The sequence below is a fragment of the Salvia splendens genome, chromosome 1 (genome assembly GCF_004379255.2).
Source record: "Salvia splendens isolate huo1 chromosome 1, SspV2, whole genome shotgun sequence".
NCBI classification, from domain to species: Eukaryota; Viridiplantae; Streptophyta; class Magnoliopsida; order Lamiales; family Lamiaceae; genus Salvia; species Salvia splendens.
The window spans coordinates 3,621,722-3,641,145 of record NC_056032.1 but is presented as its reverse complement, the minus strand read 5'-3'; the positions used below and the strand labels follow the sequence as shown (position 1 = coordinate 3,641,145).

The 19,424-nt window shown below is 35.1% G+C and overlaps 2 protein-coding genes across 2 annotated transcripts; one reads left to right on the top strand and one right to left on the bottom strand.

Moving 5' to 3' along the window:
* The first annotated feature begins 7,554 nt into the window (after positions 1 to 7,554).
* On the top strand, positions 7,555 to 10,737 carry LOC121808834 (sulfate transporter 3.1-like). Its single transcript, XM_042209411.1, has 12 exons — positions 7,555 to 7,999; positions 8,076 to 8,283; positions 8,357 to 8,528; positions 8,609 to 8,674; positions 8,741 to 8,854; positions 8,937 to 9,059; positions 9,145 to 9,271; positions 9,362 to 9,648; positions 9,726 to 9,916; positions 10,008 to 10,093; positions 10,169 to 10,245; positions 10,328 to 10,737. The coding sequence occupies exons 1-12, from the start codon at positions 7,675 to 7,677 to the stop codon at positions 10,514 to 10,516; spliced, it is 1,965 nt and encodes a 654-aa protein (XP_042065345.1). The 5' UTR covers positions 7,555 to 7,674; the 3' UTR covers positions 10,517 to 10,737.
* Positions 10,738 to 11,656: 919 nt separating this feature from the next.
* Positions 11,657 to 15,549, bottom strand: LOC121808842 (serine/threonine-protein phosphatase 5-like). The gene is made up of 8 exons (XM_042209416.1): positions 15,296 to 15,549; positions 14,408 to 14,501; positions 14,269 to 14,319; positions 14,020 to 14,193; positions 13,512 to 13,691; positions 13,297 to 13,416; positions 12,571 to 12,704; positions 11,657 to 12,063 (listed from the first exon to the last, which is right to left on the bottom strand). Exons 1-8 carry the CDS (start codon positions 15,439 to 15,441, stop codon positions 12,000 to 12,002), a joined length of 963 nt encoding a protein of 320 aa, XP_042065350.1. The 5' UTR covers positions 15,442 to 15,549; the 3' UTR covers positions 11,657 to 11,999.
* Between the last annotated feature and the right edge of the window lie 3,875 nt (positions 15,550 to 19,424).

Genomic DNA, 19,424 nt, shown 5'->3' with positions numbered 1-19,424 from the left:
TAGTATGATTTATGGATACTAGTACATATTCATTAATTACTTTCCACATTTATTTTCCCTCAAATGTAGGAATAAACAATGTTTTATATGATAATTTCTTAGAGTTTAATGATACTATTCATCATTATACGGAATAAATTCTTGAACATCACATTTCTCATAGTTTAATGATATTGTTCATTATGAGGAATATGGTATGAGGTACTAACTGAAACCTCGACTAAAAGAAATATAAATAAATCCTTTTGGTGAAAATATCTAAATTAAATTGTATTTATAACCGTAGGCTTAAAAGAACTAGAGATTCTCAAATAATTAAAGAAAAGGGTAGAATTTGAATTTCTTTCGTTTAAAATATATGGATTAAATGTAGTTTTTACTTAGAAAATGGGTGAGGGTCGAGCTTCGTTGTCGGCCACCACCAATATTTTAATTTCTTTCACTGAATATATTTTCTATGTATCAATTACTTTTGGATCGTAAAATCATTATATTTCAGTATTCGATTAATTTAGAATAATATTCTCGCTGCAAAATTTTATGGAGTTTTTAAAATTATATTTTAGTTTAACATATTGTTCGACTATATCCAAAAGACCAAAACCATTCGAGCATCTTAGAGCATCTCCAATGGGCGGATGTCCCACTCGGACATCCACTAGGACATCCCAAAAACACCTCCTGCCACGTCACTAGGACTTCCCATCCCACTGCCACGTCACTAGGACATCCCCTGCACAATCCGCTCTTCCCATCGCCCTTCCCACTAGGACTTCCAGCAATAAAAAAATCACAATAATGTAATTACGTAAAAACAGAATTATAATTTTGACACGGAATACGGGAAAGCAAAATACGGGCAAAAATACATAGTCATAAAACATAAAAAAAACATAGTTAGAAAAAAAACAAAATATATAGTCATTCAAAAAAAGAAAAATACATAGTCCAATATCCCCTGCTCACTCCGCGCTGTCCTCGTCGCCCGTGCCGCCCCCGTGGCCCGTGCCGGCCCCGTCGTCCCCGCCGCTAATCTCGGCGCCATCATCTCCAATGGGTGGCATCCCCAAATCGCGCCGACATCCATCGATGACATCCTTCAACATCCTCTTGTACACCGGATCGGTCGTGCTATGCCACCTATGCATGGTCCGGACCAAACTAGTCGTTAACTGCGCGCGGGCGAGTCGGTCGATATCTTATGGGGGAGCAGGGGCCTCCGATTGGACCTCGAACGACCCGCTGCTGCTTCCCCTAGCCCTCCGCTGCGCAGCCTTTTGCCCAACCGGGCGACGACGGCGGCGAGAGTCTGATTGAGGTAGCGGGGACACTTCGTCGGCTTCTGGGAGCTCGTGCGAACCAGCACTGCTGCTGTATTCACCAGAAGCGTTGATCTTCGTCTGCTTCGCCCAGCCCGATTCGACTCCCCCACAAAACTTTGGGGAATCCTTCACCACGAGAAAGGCCTCCCACTGATCGAATTGTTTGAACTTCAAGGCTCTGTCGGGGTACTGAGCAAAGGCACGGTTCCGGACATCCTCCTCGGACATACCGCTGCTTGCCTGGCGGAGATTGTTTTGGTAGAGGCCCGCAAATCGACTAAGCTTAGGCCTCAACCGCTCCCACTGTTTCCGGCACTGTTCGGGAACGCGACGCTTCGCCCCAGCCGGTTTGTGTGTGTGGTAGGCTTCAGCGATGCGATACCACAGTCTGTCAATATGTTGGTTGGCACCGACATAGGGATCCTCGACTACTGAAACCCAAGCCTTCGCAAGCGCGACATTTTCCCACGGGCTCCATACTGTCCTCTTTCCCGTCTCATCCTCATCCTCCTCCTCTGCCACCGTTCGCGAGGAAGAGCCCGGGGCTTTCCCCTTGCCCTTGCCACGTCCCTTCCCCTTGCCTGGAGTCTCCCTGACTGGAGATAGCCCCAACTCCTCTAAAGAGAAAGTTTCCAAGCTGGTGAACTGAGTCTCCGGAACAAAAGTAGATGGGGTATCAGTAGACATCATATCGATAACTGGCCGATAGACATCGTCCGCTTGTGGGCCCCTGCCACCCCCTCCTGCCGGCATCATCCCCGCCATCATCCCCGGCATCATCCCACCCATCCCCATCATATTTGGGGTCATGCCCCCCATCCCCATCCCCGGCCCCGACATCATCATAATGCCCCCCCATCCCCATCCCCGGCCCCGACATCATCATATTTGGGGTCATGCCCCCCATCCCCATCCCTGGCCCCGACATCAACATATTTGGGGTCATGCCCCCCATCCCCATCCCCGGCATCATCATATTTGGGGTCATGCCCCCATCCCCGCAGCCCTGGGCATCATACCACTCATCCCACCCATCCAATTGTACATATAAGGGGACATCATCTCACCCATTCCACCCATCCCCGACATTGTCGGAACTGTTGTCACATTTCCGCTAACGTTTCCCTCCAGGTCGATGGGAAACGCCGGAGTCTACGACTCGTTCGTGGCAGGGGAGTTCCTATCGTTCTCCATTAAGTAGAAATGAAATTTGTAGTAAAAGAAGAGAGAAACTTGTTAACACAAGTGGTGCGAATGAAATGAAGTTCAACAAGCCGTATATATAGAGTTTTTAAAAAAAATTTAATTACCGGACGTCCGACCCACTCCACAATGGCGGACGTCCGCCCGCCCGTCGCCCGCATGTCCGAGGACACCCGACGTCCTCACGGGACGTCCGTATCCGACCTTCGACGCTACAATGGCGGACGTCCCGGTCGCCCGTCGTCCGCCATTAGAGATGCTCTTACTTAAAATTTGCTATGCTTTTATTCTTTTGATTTTATTTAATCTATATAAAACATTCAAAGTTACGTAAGTACATAGTTTATTAGACTTACAACCTTAAAATTGACGCGACACTTGTTCAATCTATATAAAACATTCAAAGTTACGTAAGTACATAGTTTATTATACTTACAACCTTAAAATGACACGATCTTCAAAGTCTAAAACATAAAATTCTTTCATTTCACTAAATTTTTTAATAAATATATATGGCCGAAACTTTGATACGGAGGTTGCAAATCATCGGTCGTTTTATTTCTAAATTTCTTATACTATCTTTTTGTTCATCTATTGAATTTGCAAATGGTATCATATTTACATAATTCCATACTCATATGTTATATCATATTTACTTAATTAATTTGTTAATATTATATAAATTAACAATAACTATAAATTTGAAGTGGTATCATATCATATTTACTTAATAAATTTGTTATATTATAAATGATTCTTTTTTGGTAGCAAAAGAGACATTACCCCAAATAATTTAATGTCAAAACTCCAAATAATTGCGCTATGCATGTTTATGTAGCAACACATCAAATAATAGTGTGAATATACTTGTCTTAGACTTTTGTCATTATGAATAATAGGGTAAGATTCTTCAGCATCATTATTCATATATGGAATCTCAAAAGTCCAAACTAGAACAGTAAAGTAGGGGCCCTAAGTCTCACTTCCACATTCAATTAATTTCAAATTTAAATAGTTCTCCCACATATAAATGGCCTAGCTATTATAAGGAGTATATTTTTCCATGAAATTATTACTTACCACAGTGATGGGCATAGTAATTGCTGTAATAAAGTAAAATTAGACACTTTATCTACTTAATTGAGTTCCATTCTGCATGAAAAATCTAAAATTAAAATTCTATCTCACTAATTTATTTTATGGTTACAAAAATATGGGTTAGATTTCTGTCACAATAGCAAATATTGTAATCTGCCAATATATGATGTTATATCAGTTTTTTATATCAAAATTTCTTTGGCCTTAATTAGGTGGTATTGAGTGGAAAAAGGGGGCGATAATAAATAAATAAATCTAGATAATTAATATAGGAAGTGCTATAATAATTTACCTGCCACCGTTTTTAATTTGATTTTTTTATTCGCATTTAGTGGAAGATAGAAAACTTTAAACGAAGTTGTGATATGCAATTTTCCAATAAATCAGGAGTCACTAGCTAGAGAAATTATTCTCGACTAGCTAGGCTTTGAACATTGGAATAAATTTAATGCTTCATCTCATTTTAAAGTAGTGGTTTTTTATTTCAGGTCCTCGTATCATAACTCTCCTATGCTACCAAGAATCCAAGATACGATAAACACCATATATATACTAAGATTTGTATACATACAAAAGAATGACTATAAAGTTAAATATATTCTCAACTATAACAAAATTTCAATTTTAGTTTAAAAATGGACTTATGAAATGGATATAGCAAGATAGCGTACTTGAGATAGAATAACTACAAGGTTTTTAATTTTTTATGTTGTTGTTTGGTTAATATATATAGTCTTAAAATTGATATAGATAGAACGTGAAATGACGAAAATTTCAATATTACTAATATTTCATATTTTTAATTTATTCACTGTAAAGAGAATAATTATAGTTTTAAGATTTGTAGTATGGTCCGATCTTCCCTATATATATGTTGCCTCGTCGTGATTTATCTTATTGAAGTGATCAACTATATCAATAACATCTTATTAGTTGCATAAAAGATATTCCAAGTCCTAGACTCATAGTAACTAATTTTACCAACCATATATTAGCATCACATTTAAACATATGTATAAAGTTCCATTTTTTTAGTAGTATATTTTTCATACAAATATCAAACCCTTTAACCAACACCATTGTCACGGTAGTCTCTAGAACATTGCAAGTGGTGTAATTTGGCTACTAATTAAACTTAAAATGATATGTGTATGAATTATTATATTAAGATATAATTTATACACATTTATGTGCATTTAATGATTATAGTTTCCACTATGTTAATTGGACGAAAAATGTCTTATAAACTAAATTAAGCTGCGTCATTAGTGTGTATGAATTAATTATAAGCAACAAGATTCATGCATATCAATTATACATTTGTGAGAATATATTGGTAGGCTCTCACAATGCTAGATGGAATCAATGCAAATTCCGGAAAAATACAAAAGTGCGTGGCCAAAAAGTCTGGTGCTCTTTTTATGGGTAAAAAGACGATGTCACCATATCTTGTTTAAAGTTTATATTTAATTATTTATTTTAAATATGTGTTTAGACTCAAATAGTAATGGTTCCTTCTCTAAAATCAATAATGCAACATTAAACCATGCCTTTTCCCCAAATTCCCCACTTTGCCCTACTCACCAGCCACTGCCACCTTTTTTAACCATAATTATATTATTATTATTATTATTATTATTTAATAATTTTTAGGTGTCATATGGCAAGTGTCTAGCGAGTGTAAGGTGTAAATATTTTTATATATAAAAAAATGATGATTAAACTACTCAATGTGTATAATTATTCACATAAAAATATTCAAGCCAGTTCAGCTGAATTTAATCCTTTGAAACCAATTCGCGAGTCAAAAGGGAAATTATCAAAGTATTGTTATTATTGACATTTAAAAAAATAATATTGCGGTTTCCCAATATCCCAATCCATTATTAAAATGAGAAAATTTGCAATAATTGCCCATTCAAAAAAGTAAATTTACAATTTTGAAAAAAGAAATTAATTACACTTAAATGATACGGACTCCATATAGATGCAACTTAACTTTAATCTACATATATTTACTAATTTATTTAATATTATTGGAAATTCGAAATCATCATTTAAAAACTAGATAACACTAAATGATCATGATCAAAGTCTTGATATTAGTATTAGGCAGAATGATTCAATGTGAACATGATATAAAGTCGATTAATGCATTATTGATTATTATATTTTACTTGCACACTTGCTTGATATATAGAGGCTCTGATGTTACTTAAAATTTTGGTATTTACGTAAATAATAGCACCAAATCTACCTGTGATGTGCGCTGACTTGTTTATTCATGGTTGACTACTTGTATTTTACATAAATATCAGAGTGGTCAAATGCGATCTTAACTATCTTGTTTTTTTTAATCTTAATATAATTACAACCGTTATTAGTGATATTAATTTGATTTCAAAACACATTTCAGATGGTAACCCAGATCTTAACGATGGCTCAGTCGAACAACTCTTGGGAAATCTCCAAATTTATCATGCTTAATTTTTATATTATTTTAATTATTTAATTAAGGTGATGTCATCTTGCTTAAATAATCCACTCATGTATATTACACACTAAAGATACATTTGTTTCAGATTATTTATTTCCATATTTTATTTTCTCACTTTGTTAGGCCCAGGTAATGTATTGGTAGATAAAGATACGTAAGCGGAAAATCAATTTTGATGTTTGGAATATACATAATATTCAAAATAATGTGTAAAAGAACTTTTCGTGTTACTATACTTTACTTTACCTAATTGTGACATATATTCTCTCTGTTTGCCATTTCATATTTCGCTTTTTTTTTATTTTCTGTTAAATATTTCATTTCAGTTTTACTATTTTTGATAAATTTACCTCACATTTCACTAACTTAATGTACTCAAATTCTGTTATTAAAGTATGATCAATAGTCCCTAACTTTTTTTTTACATATTTTTTTATACATGCTTTTTAGTTGCATTTTAAGCTTAGTAAAGAGAAACCAATTTAATTATGATGTCAGTCAATTTACTTGTTTTATTAACATATTTAAATTGATGAGAACACCGATAAAAAAAATCTATCAAAAAAAAAAAATCTACCAAAACAATGAAGAGTTGTAGAAAGAAAAAAAAATAAAAAAAATGAGTCAAAATTAGGCTCGTATTAAAGAATTAAATCATAACGACATAACAAAAATCGAATATAAACGAAGTCTTAAAAAATCGCCATCATATCTACAGGTGAACCAAATTCCAAGAGAAACCTTAACCAAATCCAATGTCAATAACGACAGCTATCACACCAATCTAACACGATTCCATATCATGAAAAAGAATCAGTTTAGGGTTTTGGGTTTTGAGACCACACATATCACTAAATTTGGCTACCAAACTACTCCATTAAAGCCTAATAATTTTGCTATCTTGGACTTATCAACACTAGCAAACACGCCCTTAATATATACACCCTCCATCTCATATTAGATAGGCACACTTATGCCTTAGGAAATGATATGGGATTTTAGGCCTTAGGAAATGATATGGGATTTTAGGAAATGTTATTTGTATGTTAAACTCAGAAAAAAATAGTATATTTATATTAATGTCAGAGAACTTTTTCAAAAAAGAAAAGGGAAAGTGTGACATATATTATGAGACAAAGTGAGTAGTATATAGATAAACCTTGTAAAGTTAAATTGACATGGACAAAATTACAATGGATGCAAGGTAAATTAGACGAGATACACAACAAGCATTTATTACTCGTTTAAGTATGTGCAATTGTTAGGTTTAGTTTCAACTTTCCAAAAGTATCAATTCCACATATTAGCACTTAATTAAATTTGATAATAACCGTATATTAGACACAAATAGTAAAGGAAATGAAAAGAAAAAAAATAAAGAAAAAGTAAACCAAACTTTTGTCGCTGCATCCAATATACATGCATATATATATATGCACATCCACCTCCCCCGGTATCCACACACTCAAACATACTTCCAATCTCTCAACTCCTATAAAACCACCATCTCTCTCTGCAAATTCTTTCACACTACTAACTCATCCAAAACAAACAATGGGAAACGCAGAGTGCGAAGTTGAGCTGCAGCGTGTGGAGGTACAGTTACCTCCAACCAAGCCCTTTCTCCAAACCCTCAAATCATCTCTCAAAGAAACACTCTTCCCCGATGATCCCTTCAAGCAGTTCAACAACCAGCCTCTCTCCAGGAAGCTCGTGCTCGGGTTCCAGTACTTCGTCCCCATCCTCGAGTGGGCCCCCACCTACACCTTCCACTTCTTCAAAGCCGACTTCATCGCTGGGATCACCATTGCTAGCCTTGCAGTCCCTCAGGGCATCAGCTACGCCGGTTTGGCCAGCTTGCCCCCGGTTATAGGCTTATGTAAGTTCGTCTCTGTTTGAATCCTACCCATCGTCCCCTTAAAAGGCTTATGCGAGTCTGTCTTTATGGTATGCAGATTCGAGCTTTGTTCCACCATTGATATACGCAATGCTGGGGAGCTCGAGGGATTTGGCTGTTGGGACCGTGGCAGTGCCGTCGCTACTGATCACATCAATGGTGGGGAAGGAGGTTAATCCTCATGAAAACCCTAAGCTCTATGTGCAGCTGGTTTTTGCTGCAACTTTCTTTGCTGGAGTTTTCCAAGCCTCATTAGGCTTGTTAAGGTCAGTGTTTTTTGTTTTTTTTTGGGTGACCACTGAATTTAGTGACAGTGATTGACTTTGTGAGTTCCTGTAGGCTGGGACTTATTGTGGATTTTCTATCACATGCCACCATTGTGGGATTCATGGGTGGGGCAGCCACAGTTGTGTGTTTGCAGCAACTGAAGGGCATTCTTGGATTAGTACACTTCACTCATGAAGCTGATCTTGTCTCAGTCATGAGATCTGTGTTTTCTCAGATACATATGGTGAGGATTAGAATCAGATACTACTATTAATCTTCCTCTTCTTCCTATTAATATTAACTAAAGAGAATATGTTGGTGCAGTGGAGATGGGAGAGTGGAGTGCTAGGCTGCTGTTTCCTTTTCTTCCTATTCATCACTAGATACTTTGTAAGTATTCCCACTTTGCACTTTAAATATATATGACTCTTCTTTACTGATTCTGGACAATAACAGAGCAAGAAAAAAGCTGCATTTTTCTGGATAAATGCTTTGGCTCCTCTCACGTCTGTTATATTGGGGAGTGTTTTGGTTTATTTCACACACGCTGAGAAACATGGTGTGGAAATAGTAAGTAAAAGCAATTTATCTTTCACATACAACTACAAGCTCATCACATAAGCCTAACTAGCTAGTTTGATGGTGGTGGCAGATCGGACATCTGAAGCAGGGGCTGAACCCGCAATCAGTGTCTGAGCTGATGTCCACGTTCGGCTCCACACATCTCATGATCGCGATTAAGACAGGAATTGTCGTTGGTGTCATCGCCCTTGCTGTAAGTAGCGACTATACATGTCTCCGTTTACTACTAATGCCTGCTATACTACTTCCACATACGTTGATTGTAATCATTCGTACAGGAAGGAATAGCAGTAGGAAGAAGTTTTGCAGCATTCAAAAGCTACCACATAGACGGAAACAAAGAGATGATCGCGATTGGAATGATGAACATCGCAGGTTCCTGCACATCTTGCTACTTAACAACTGGTACCTAACCTTCTCCACAAAGTAAAAAATCTAAGGGATGGATTCTCCGACGTTAGCTAGAATCTAACTTGTGCCATTCCTTCCTGCTAGGTCCGTTCTCTAGGACAGCGGTGAATTTTAATGCAGGATGCAAGACGGCGGTCTCCAACATTGTCATGGCGACCGCAGTGATGATAACCTTACTATTTCTAACACCTTTGTTCTACTACACACCTATTGTTGTGCTATCTGCCATCATTATGTCGGCAATGATCACCCTTATAGACTATCAAGCTGCCATCCACTTGTGGGGAATCGACAAGTTCGATTTTATCATCTGCATAAGCGCATATGTAGGAGTTGTCTTTGGCAGCGTGGAAACTGGACTAGTTATCGCGGTATGTGCGAGCTAAATTCAGCTACCCTTAATCAATTGTAATAGTTGATACCTAAGGGATGCATGCATTTGTGATAGGTGGCAATATCCCTACTTCGTGTACTATTGTTTGTAGCAAGGCCAAGGACTTCTCTCATGGGTAATATTCCTAATTCCATGGCGTACAGAAGCATTGAACAATACCCAAAAGCAATTTACATTCCAGGGATTCTAGTACTCAATATCAGTGCCCCAATCTACTTTGCCAATGCAAATTACTTAAGAGAAAGGTACCTGTAGAAAGATTGTGTTCATTGACATCACCTTAAGTCTAAAACCATCTGTTCTCATCTGACTTGACTGTTTGTCTGTGTTGTTCAGGATCTCAAGATGGATGGATGAAGAGGAGGAAAAGCTAAAGTGTTCACAGAAGCATGACCTGCAATACGTAATACTAGATATGAGTGGTGAGTACTCATCCCAAAACAGGCATCCTGAACTTAAGTTACAAAGATTTACTAATGAACATGAACATGTAACAGCTGTAGGAAGTATCGATACAAGTGGAATCAGCATGCTCGAAGAAGTAAAGAAAATTGCTAACACTAGAAGCATTAAGGTAAGCGATTCTCATAGAAACTTGCACTTATATAGCTAATGCTCACATGCAAAAATGATCAGCTAATTGTGCTCGTATCCAGCTTGTGTTAGCTAATCCCGGAGGAGAAGTGATTAAGAAGTTACACAAATCAAAGATAATTGATACAATTGGGCAAGAATGGATCTACCTGACAGTTGGAGAAGCTGTAAGCGACTGCAACATCATGCTTCAAGCATGCAAGCCGAAAACTAAGGCAGTTGAATGTGAGGCAGCAGATGATCAAGTTTGATGTCACAGAAACTAGTTTCCTTCTACAACAAGAGGGACAGTTTCTGCAGAAGAAGCTCCGAATGTTTTCAATAAATTTGGAAGCATCAACAACTAAATGATTGTATCATAGCATGATTGCCAAGTTGGGGATGTGATAGAGCAAGTAGACATTAGATAATTATTGTGGTTTATCATTTCCTTGAAGCATTTCAGGAGAAATATTCTTCATTCCAAATGCTATATGCTTAGTTCTTCAATCACAATCTAAGCTGATGCTGAGCAAAGCATCCTCACAGTGCAGTATATTGTGAATACACACAGCAATGCATATATATTAGAAAAAATCGCAGTCGAAGCTTTGAACTCTTCGCTTACACGGAAAAAAACTATTCTCATATGGTGACACTGTGAATAGACACAGCCATTGACACAGTACTGAGAATTTGTACTATATTAAGCTGTGAGAAACAAGGATTAATTAAATGCAAATTCCAACAAGATAGCTTAATTCAAACCATCATAAACTTATGACTAAGTTAGGTAATTAGGTAACTCTAAATGCAGCTGGGGGTGAGTATTTTTTCCTGACATTCTTCCATTTCAAAAGATACAGTAGCACGAGTGTGAACCCAAGTCCAACATACCAGTCCACAAGCCTAATACACACCCAATCAAGATCTGCTCAGACATGACTACTTATGTTTCATATCACGGTTGGACAATTATCATTCTTTGCAGAAGCATATGCATTGCATGGATCAATTATTTGAACTAGGGAATATCATGAGCCAATGAGAACCATACGGGGGGTGGTAACATCATAATTTCTACTGAAAATAAGATAGCCCATCATCTGCATTTATCATTTATTAGCTAGAAATCAAAATATTTGAAGTTCAGACTTCAGAGGAGAAGACCCAAGAGTTTTCATGCATAACTTAGGAGACTCAATAGTTTTCATGCACATTCTATACAGCCCATCTTCAGATAACAAAGCACCAACATCATACCATGGAATTGATCTCGAACATGATGTCCCAACAATCAGTGACAGCTGCTGATATTACATATGTGTAGGTAATGTCAAAAATGATGACCATATCAGGTACTGTACTATTCTATCTACTGCGGAGAGATTATTATATAAACAACTCAGAAGTAGGAACAAGAAAACTAATCCAATAAGGGAAAACTTCAATGTCAGCCAACATTATCAAATAAAACAATAGAATCATACAAGCGACAATACCAACAGTATGGAATCTGTTTCTTCTACAACCAAGACCTCAACTGGTGCAATCATACCCAGTGATACAGAAATCTCACCTCACCCAATAAAAAAACACCTCAATTCGGATGCTTCTTAGATATAATTTTGGTAAACCCAAGAAACTGACAACATGCACCATCACATCTCATGATACAATTCCATCCAACAAGAGGCTCTATGTTTTCGGCATGTGTTTCCTCAGATGAATCTTCATCCACATGGCAGAATAAGTCTATGCTTGCTTGAACAAACGAGGGAAAATTTCATGCAAACCAATGTCTAAAGTCACAGGGTCCCTGGAGAAATATAGGATCGATCACAATGGTTTCATATACAAAATAGCTCAAGTTTCTCAAGTATAAAGGTGAACTGCTAGATAATGCAACATATAAGGATAAGACAGTGTGTTTTTCTAATAGTTCAACTTCATCTCGATCATACAAATTCAGGTTTCACAACCTCAAAAGTGAAACTTTTTAGGATAGATGTTGATTGTGTACTGTGCAGTGGACCACTAATTAACCAAGAAAAATATCATGAATGAAAAAAGGATCGTTTCATTGGCTGCAACTACTAGGTGTATGTGTAAAGCATAAATGCATGAAAATAAGGATAGTCATATATTATGCATGAAAATATGGATAGTCATATATTATGCATGAAAATATGGATAGTCATATATTATGCATGAAAATATGGATAGTCATATATTATGCATTTTGAGGTGTTAGCACGTGCGCCTGATACTGATTGAGATTCAGGGAACATATATGGGATCATGGATATTGTGTAGTGGAGAGTACCTGCACAAGGTTTGACCCTTCTCACTAGAACAGGGGATAAACCATATTTTCTGAACTAGTGGTGATTCAAATTGGAAAAAGAAACCGTCACTCTGCCCATGCTTCCATTTTCTTGATCCTTGGCCTTTCCATACCTACATGTCCAATACATGGAGTAACAGATATTTTATACTATTTCTGAGTGTGTACATTGCAAGATAACAAAAATCAGATCATAAACCATATTTCCTAACTCAATACTAGAAGGAAGTCTGAGGCCAACTACCCCAACAACTGAAGTACCAGACTGAAACCACTATTGATCAATTGATTCAATTTAACTGGTAAGGAACTGATCAGACACATAATTAAATTGCACTATAATCTCCAATGCATCTTTTTTTGGGAGCACTTTTTATTCCTGGTCAACACAAGAAAAAAACAGCATTCAAGCAAATATGAACCAGTGAAGACTAAGGATCCCTGGAAACAAACACCTCATGCGTAATACTTAAGAAAATGAGGATCTTCAAAAGCTTTCACTGGAAAGTGACTGAATTTGGTTTTTTAAACTTGCCAAGCTCAAGACTACAGAGAGGTGAAAAGTTCCTACTAGATGCTGAATATTTCAAAGACTTCCACTCGTTCAAATCAAGCAGATAGATTATCACAAAAACACAGAAACATATCTGCCGTTTTGGCAATTAAGGTGCAACAAGCAGCTGGACTAGGAAAGTTTGCCATTACCTGAGGATAAGATATTATATTTTTGGGCACAACCAAGCAAGCAGCTTTTGAGAGAGAATCTTCTGCATACTGCCTGAGGAATGAGAAACAATTGTTGTGCGTGTGTGGAGATTCAAATGCCTGGCACAGAAGGTGAAGTGTACATATTACTCATAACTATCGAGTATTGAAAAATGAGAATTGCTGCAGTTATTTTATGGGAGAGGGTAAAATACCTTATCAATATTAACCATCGGAGCATATTTTTCAGTGTCCGTTTTATCCTTGTCAATCAGGAAATAGGTTCTTGGATCCAGGGTCGAATTTTGATGCCATGATTTTACTGCAGTCTCCAATGTTTCAACAACAAATGAGAAGATTTCTTTCCAAGAATCTTCATCTCCATACTTTCCAGACTGATAAAAATACATATATATTTAGTGACTCTTGTAAGGCAGTCGTGCACCTTATGGTAATCAAACCATCACCCAAAAGAATCTGAACATTTGAGGGGCATAATTAAGTTGCCAATCCTACACTGAAGACATAGGTACCTTCATTGTGATCCCAGTAGATGGAATGAAGAATAATGGAAGGTTGATGATAACATACTAATATAGCATTTCATGATTCACAAGAACAAATATAATGACAGATGTGAATATCCCTGGCAACAGAGAGAGCTTCAAAATATGTGTTGCTCTGAGATATTTCGAATCACAGATACAGAAAATGCAAACTTACTAGCTCGGTTTTCAGAGAATCCAAATGTTTTTTCATATCAACATTTGATCTTGTAGCTTCCACTTCTGCAGCTCGTCTTTTATCGCTTGCCAATTGCGTAAGCCTCTTGATTTTTTTGGACACCTCAGAACTTTGCGTGTTGTACTTCAATGCAACTTGGAAAGCAGCTAAAGCCTGCACATTAACAGATAATTCAATATTACCAATCTGTCTTACCAAAATTATGTGCATGCAAAATAGGCCATGTACATCATCGTATCGTTCCAAAGCCTCTAAAACACATCCCTTCCTGAAATAACCCTGCAGATGTAACCAGCAATATTTAGAGCATAAAATCTTGGAGCATGGAATTTATAAGTATCTAGTCATGAGTATATAGAAAAGGCACCTTTTCCCAATCTGGTTTTAAACTGATTGTCATTTCTGCATCAACTAGAGCTTTGTTAAGTTTTACCAAATGCAGAAACGCAGCAGCACGATTGCTGGTAAGAAACACAGTGAAAGTTGTTGAAAACAGTTCAGACCTCAAGAAAATACATAACATAGTATACTCTCCATGAACCAAATAAGCATTGGCATGAACTAAATTCTACAGCTAAGAACAACACCGGAAAATGGATAGAGATGGCAGGTTACGATAGAACAAATCTAAATCCTTAATCTTCCAAAAGCTACCTATATTGTCTCAGAGAGTGTGGAAATTGTCTTTTTTCTTTATGTTTCATTGGAAAAGTATCATTATTTACTTCTTGGGGATGGTGTCTGGTTTATCTTTCAGTAGGATTTACAATGTGCTTTCACATTTTATGCCCCTTCTGAAAAAGACAAGATGCCAATCATCCATGTACAAAACTTATCGGAATTGATTAAATCCATTTGAACTCAGCTACATTGTTTGAAGCAAACTCAGTATAACCGAGGTACATTCTAGTTAGAACTTAGAAGCTTGTATTGTAACAGAAGCTCCAACAGAACAAATGAATATACCAAATCATTTCAATAGCTAAAAGGAACTCACTAGATATAATCTTGATGAAAATTAATAGCTAAAAGGCACTATACTTTCAATACTAACAATGCAAGCTTGAAAACCACCAACTAGCTAAACTTACCCAACACGTGAAAAATGATACTAACAAAAATCAAACGCGAAGTGCTGCGGCATATGTTGACAAATTAACACTTGAATAATAAACCTCGAAAGCAAAACAGATCGCTTGAGCCAATCATTCACTATACAAACACCGAAAAAAGAATGGATTTTTGCAATAAAAACCTGTAAAGAGTTGGATTAGATGGATCCTTCTTAATAGCCTGAGTGTAGAGAGCTGCCGCTTTGAGATAGTTCCCTGCTTTGAAGAACTCATTGCCCTGATCTTTCAGTGAAATCTCTGCTGCAGTATTTCCTCCAGATTCTCCCATTTTTCGTCTGCCTTCACGATTCAATACCGATTGATTCTGTTTCTTTTTATGAACTGATGGTATGATTTTTGGTTAGGGTTTCTGAGATTTATGATTTCTTCATTTATTTTGCTATACTATTAAATTTTTGGCACGGTAAAAACGTCAACTATCATATAAATCGTCAAATTATAGCAAAAAGCGTGGCGCTTAAATGCAAACGAAATCTCAAAATATTATCCTCTTATGTTTTCAACAATAATACTCAAAAGTGACAAAAAAAGGATCAATTTTTCCATATTCCTGAATTAATGAACATATAACTATCCCAAATTTTAAATTCATCATGCTAAAACTAGATAATAAATTTTAGCATTATATATACTCCTTATAAAGAGGAAAATAATTTAATCATTGTCAAAAGAGTTTATCATAAAAATGAGTGTACTCCCTCCGTTACATTATTCTCTCTCTTACTTTACTCACTTTTCACTTTAAATATATTTTTTTCAAAGATGAAAAAGAAATGTTCCAACACTAATGAAACGGAGAGAATATCAACTATGAACATTTACTATTGTGAGATTGTGCAATTATAAAAGTGACCATGTACTAGAGATTTTCTCAATCTACTCCCTACTAAGTTAAACCTGCCATTTTTATCTAAATATAAATAAAAAAGTTGCCAATAAGAATTTCACACATTACATTTTGGTTAGGTTCGTTCAACAACCAATTAACTCCATTGCAAGCGTATATGCTTTCGCCGACTAATAAATTTGATTTAGTAGTATATTCTAAATTTTTATTTCAAAATTTTGATATAATAATTTGTTTATGATTTGTAATGATGATATGAATTTTTTTTACAACAATTTAAGTAATGTATTAAAAATTCGACGGTATTATATGAATAACAAAATAAATTTATTTAGCTGGGAAGAGGCTTGAGTCCGCTAATGATTTATGTACTTCAATCATACTACCATTTTAATAGGCCATCTTATCTTGGATGTTTATTTCAATGGATTATTATCTTAATATGAATGCAATACATAAAATGGGACGGAGAAATAATAATAATAATAATAATAATAATAATAATAATAATAATAATAATAATAATAATAATAATAATAATAATAATAATAATAATAATAATAATAATAATAATAATAATAATGTTGTATATGTTGCAAATAGTATATAAATTAAGCTGTGAAGACCATGTTTTCTTTATGTACGTATATGCTAATGTTTTTGTTACATTACAGTGAAAGTTTGGGTTTGTTGTCAATAATATTGGAATGTGTTCCATTTTGCCAACAAAAGTTTGGTGGATTACGGTTGGCAAAGTCATGAGGAATTCAGAAGCTAAAAGTAGAGAGTGATAGCCTTGTTGGAATCGTTTATGATTGCAGAATGTTTTGATATGGTGGATTACAGTTGGCAAAGTCATGAGGAATTCAGAAGCTAAAAGTAGAGAGTGATAGCCTTGTTGGAATCGTTTATGATTGTAGAATGTTTTGATAGCTCTGTCAGTTGTTGCTCCATAGTGCAGAAGGTATGTGACCTACTCCTTAATTTCGAGTTTGTTGTGGTTTGTCATGTGCACCGACAAAGTAACTTAGCAGCTGATTTTTTATCGCATTATGCATATAACTTTCCTAGAGGAGTTCATATTTTAGAAAATCCGCCGGTGAGTGTTAGTAATTGGTTGCTTCATGATAGGGTATGTGTTTCTTATGTTCGTTAGTTTCTCTTTCCGGACGCTGCCCATGCCTTTGTACCAAATAAAACAACTCTATTGATTGAATTATAGATATCTTTAAATTAATTAGCTATGGAGTAACTTATAAACAAAAAAATCGTCTCATTAGCAATCAAAACTATCCAAGCATTTAATTAGTCCACCTTTATATAATTAGTGCATCTGCTGATGAAATCATTTGAATATTAATTAGATATTATTTTCTATATCGCTAATGTCGCAGTTGACTTTCAAGTTTTAATTCATCAACTGCATTTTTATTATTTTTTGTGATAGATAATATATACATTGCATAATGCATATAGTAATTTCCAATTAATATAATTAACTCATCAAACAGTGGTCATAATTACGATTTTGTGTTTCTGGTGTGCTTGGCATTTCCTCAGTTTAACATGGACAGTTTGCTGCATTAAAATGATGAAGTGTCTTAAAATAAATTTGAAGCCTTTCTGCAATGAAATTGACTACTCTTTTATGGAGTACTATAATAACATTTTTATACACGAGCCAGTTTTTATTTATTGTTTCATAAGATGCCAAATTTTTTCTTGTAAATATGCATGTATGTTTTATATAAAATTTTGTTGTTCATGCATGTAGAAAATGGTGCAACACGAGTGAAGAAATTAGATTATAACTCAAGTTGTATTTGTAGTTTCTTATATGGATCATAATAAATTTAATTTCTCATAATCTTCTTATATAATTACACATACCATACCATCCTTATTTTATTATGCATTTCATTTTCTTTTGTAGCTTTTCTTGAAATATTCCAACCTAACTCCACAAGATTGACTTCGACAAGTTTCCACATGCAAGTGGGCTTAAAATAAACATGTTTTTAGGGTCACAAGAGCAAAATTATAGTTAACACAATTAAATACATACAAAACCAATTTGAGCATGCTATTTTGATCATGGTAAATTGACTCTTTCCAGCTATGAAATTCACTTGCCAGGCTGTCTTCAAGTTTCAACACGACCATTTCTATTGTCTTCTGCAATCCCTATCAATGTATCAAATTTATATTCACAAATTCACATCCAACGACTAACTATTAAAGAAAATATAACTCGACAAAGTTCAATTTTCTAGAACAATTTGAAATCAAATATGGATTTCATATTATTGACTGCAAACGTAAATTATATATACTGATAGTTGGTGAAGCCATTTGAGCCAATGAAATTTACTTCTGCAGTGACTTGATCAACCCAACACTTCAACAAAATGATCTTCCATTATTTAAAATTTTAACATTTATAAAGTCCAATAGTTTTAGTGCATGATCAGTTGCATAATAATTTACCAATTATACATGAAAAATAGCGATCTCAATCGGTTAATTTTATAGTACTATTTGGTAATATATTTACATCATAACCATGTACGACCTCAGTCATTTAAAACTACTAACAACTATATCCATTTTAGTATGTCACTTAAAATTATGTACACCTTTTATTTTAACAAACTAAAACACTACTAGTGATCCCATAATCTACTAACATTATTTCTATTACATTTTATATTATTTTTTATAGACTTTGTTCAAGTCTTCCAAAAGGTTTTTTATCAAATGAGCAATTAGTAGATTTAACATTTTTACATTCAGGTTTTACTTATTGTACTTATATATTTAATGTAGAAATAATAAAAACTAAAAGTTACATAGTAAACATATGAGTAAGCTTCTCATTAATCATAACATAAAAATACAACGACAATTTTTTCTTTGTCGATGAAGGCAAGAAATTAGGATATGTTTAAATAGTAGTATATAATAATAGAGAGAAACCAAACTTCATTGCTTGATTATTTATGGCAACATTAAAATTCTCAACTAACATATTATTCTAGGTGAAGGCATGAAGCCTGTACTTATCATTTATCACACATGTAATTATAAATTGTACAAATTAGCTACTTGGGTATTTTTAACCCAAAGACATTTTTAAGTTTCGACTACACGACGGTGTTTTATCTTATTCATATATATTCATGTAATTAAAATATTAAACGAAAAATGTCATGTTGATCTATAGTGAATTACTATATTTCAAACCACATTTTTTTGTATTTGATATCCTCTCGTTTTTTGTAATCATACACGGCAGTTTCTCACTTCTAATTTCATTTTAGTGTGATTTAGCTTAAGTTTTTTAATTATCAATCAGGATTTTGGTTACCCAACTAGGTTGTTTTATGGGGTAATATTAGTTCAAT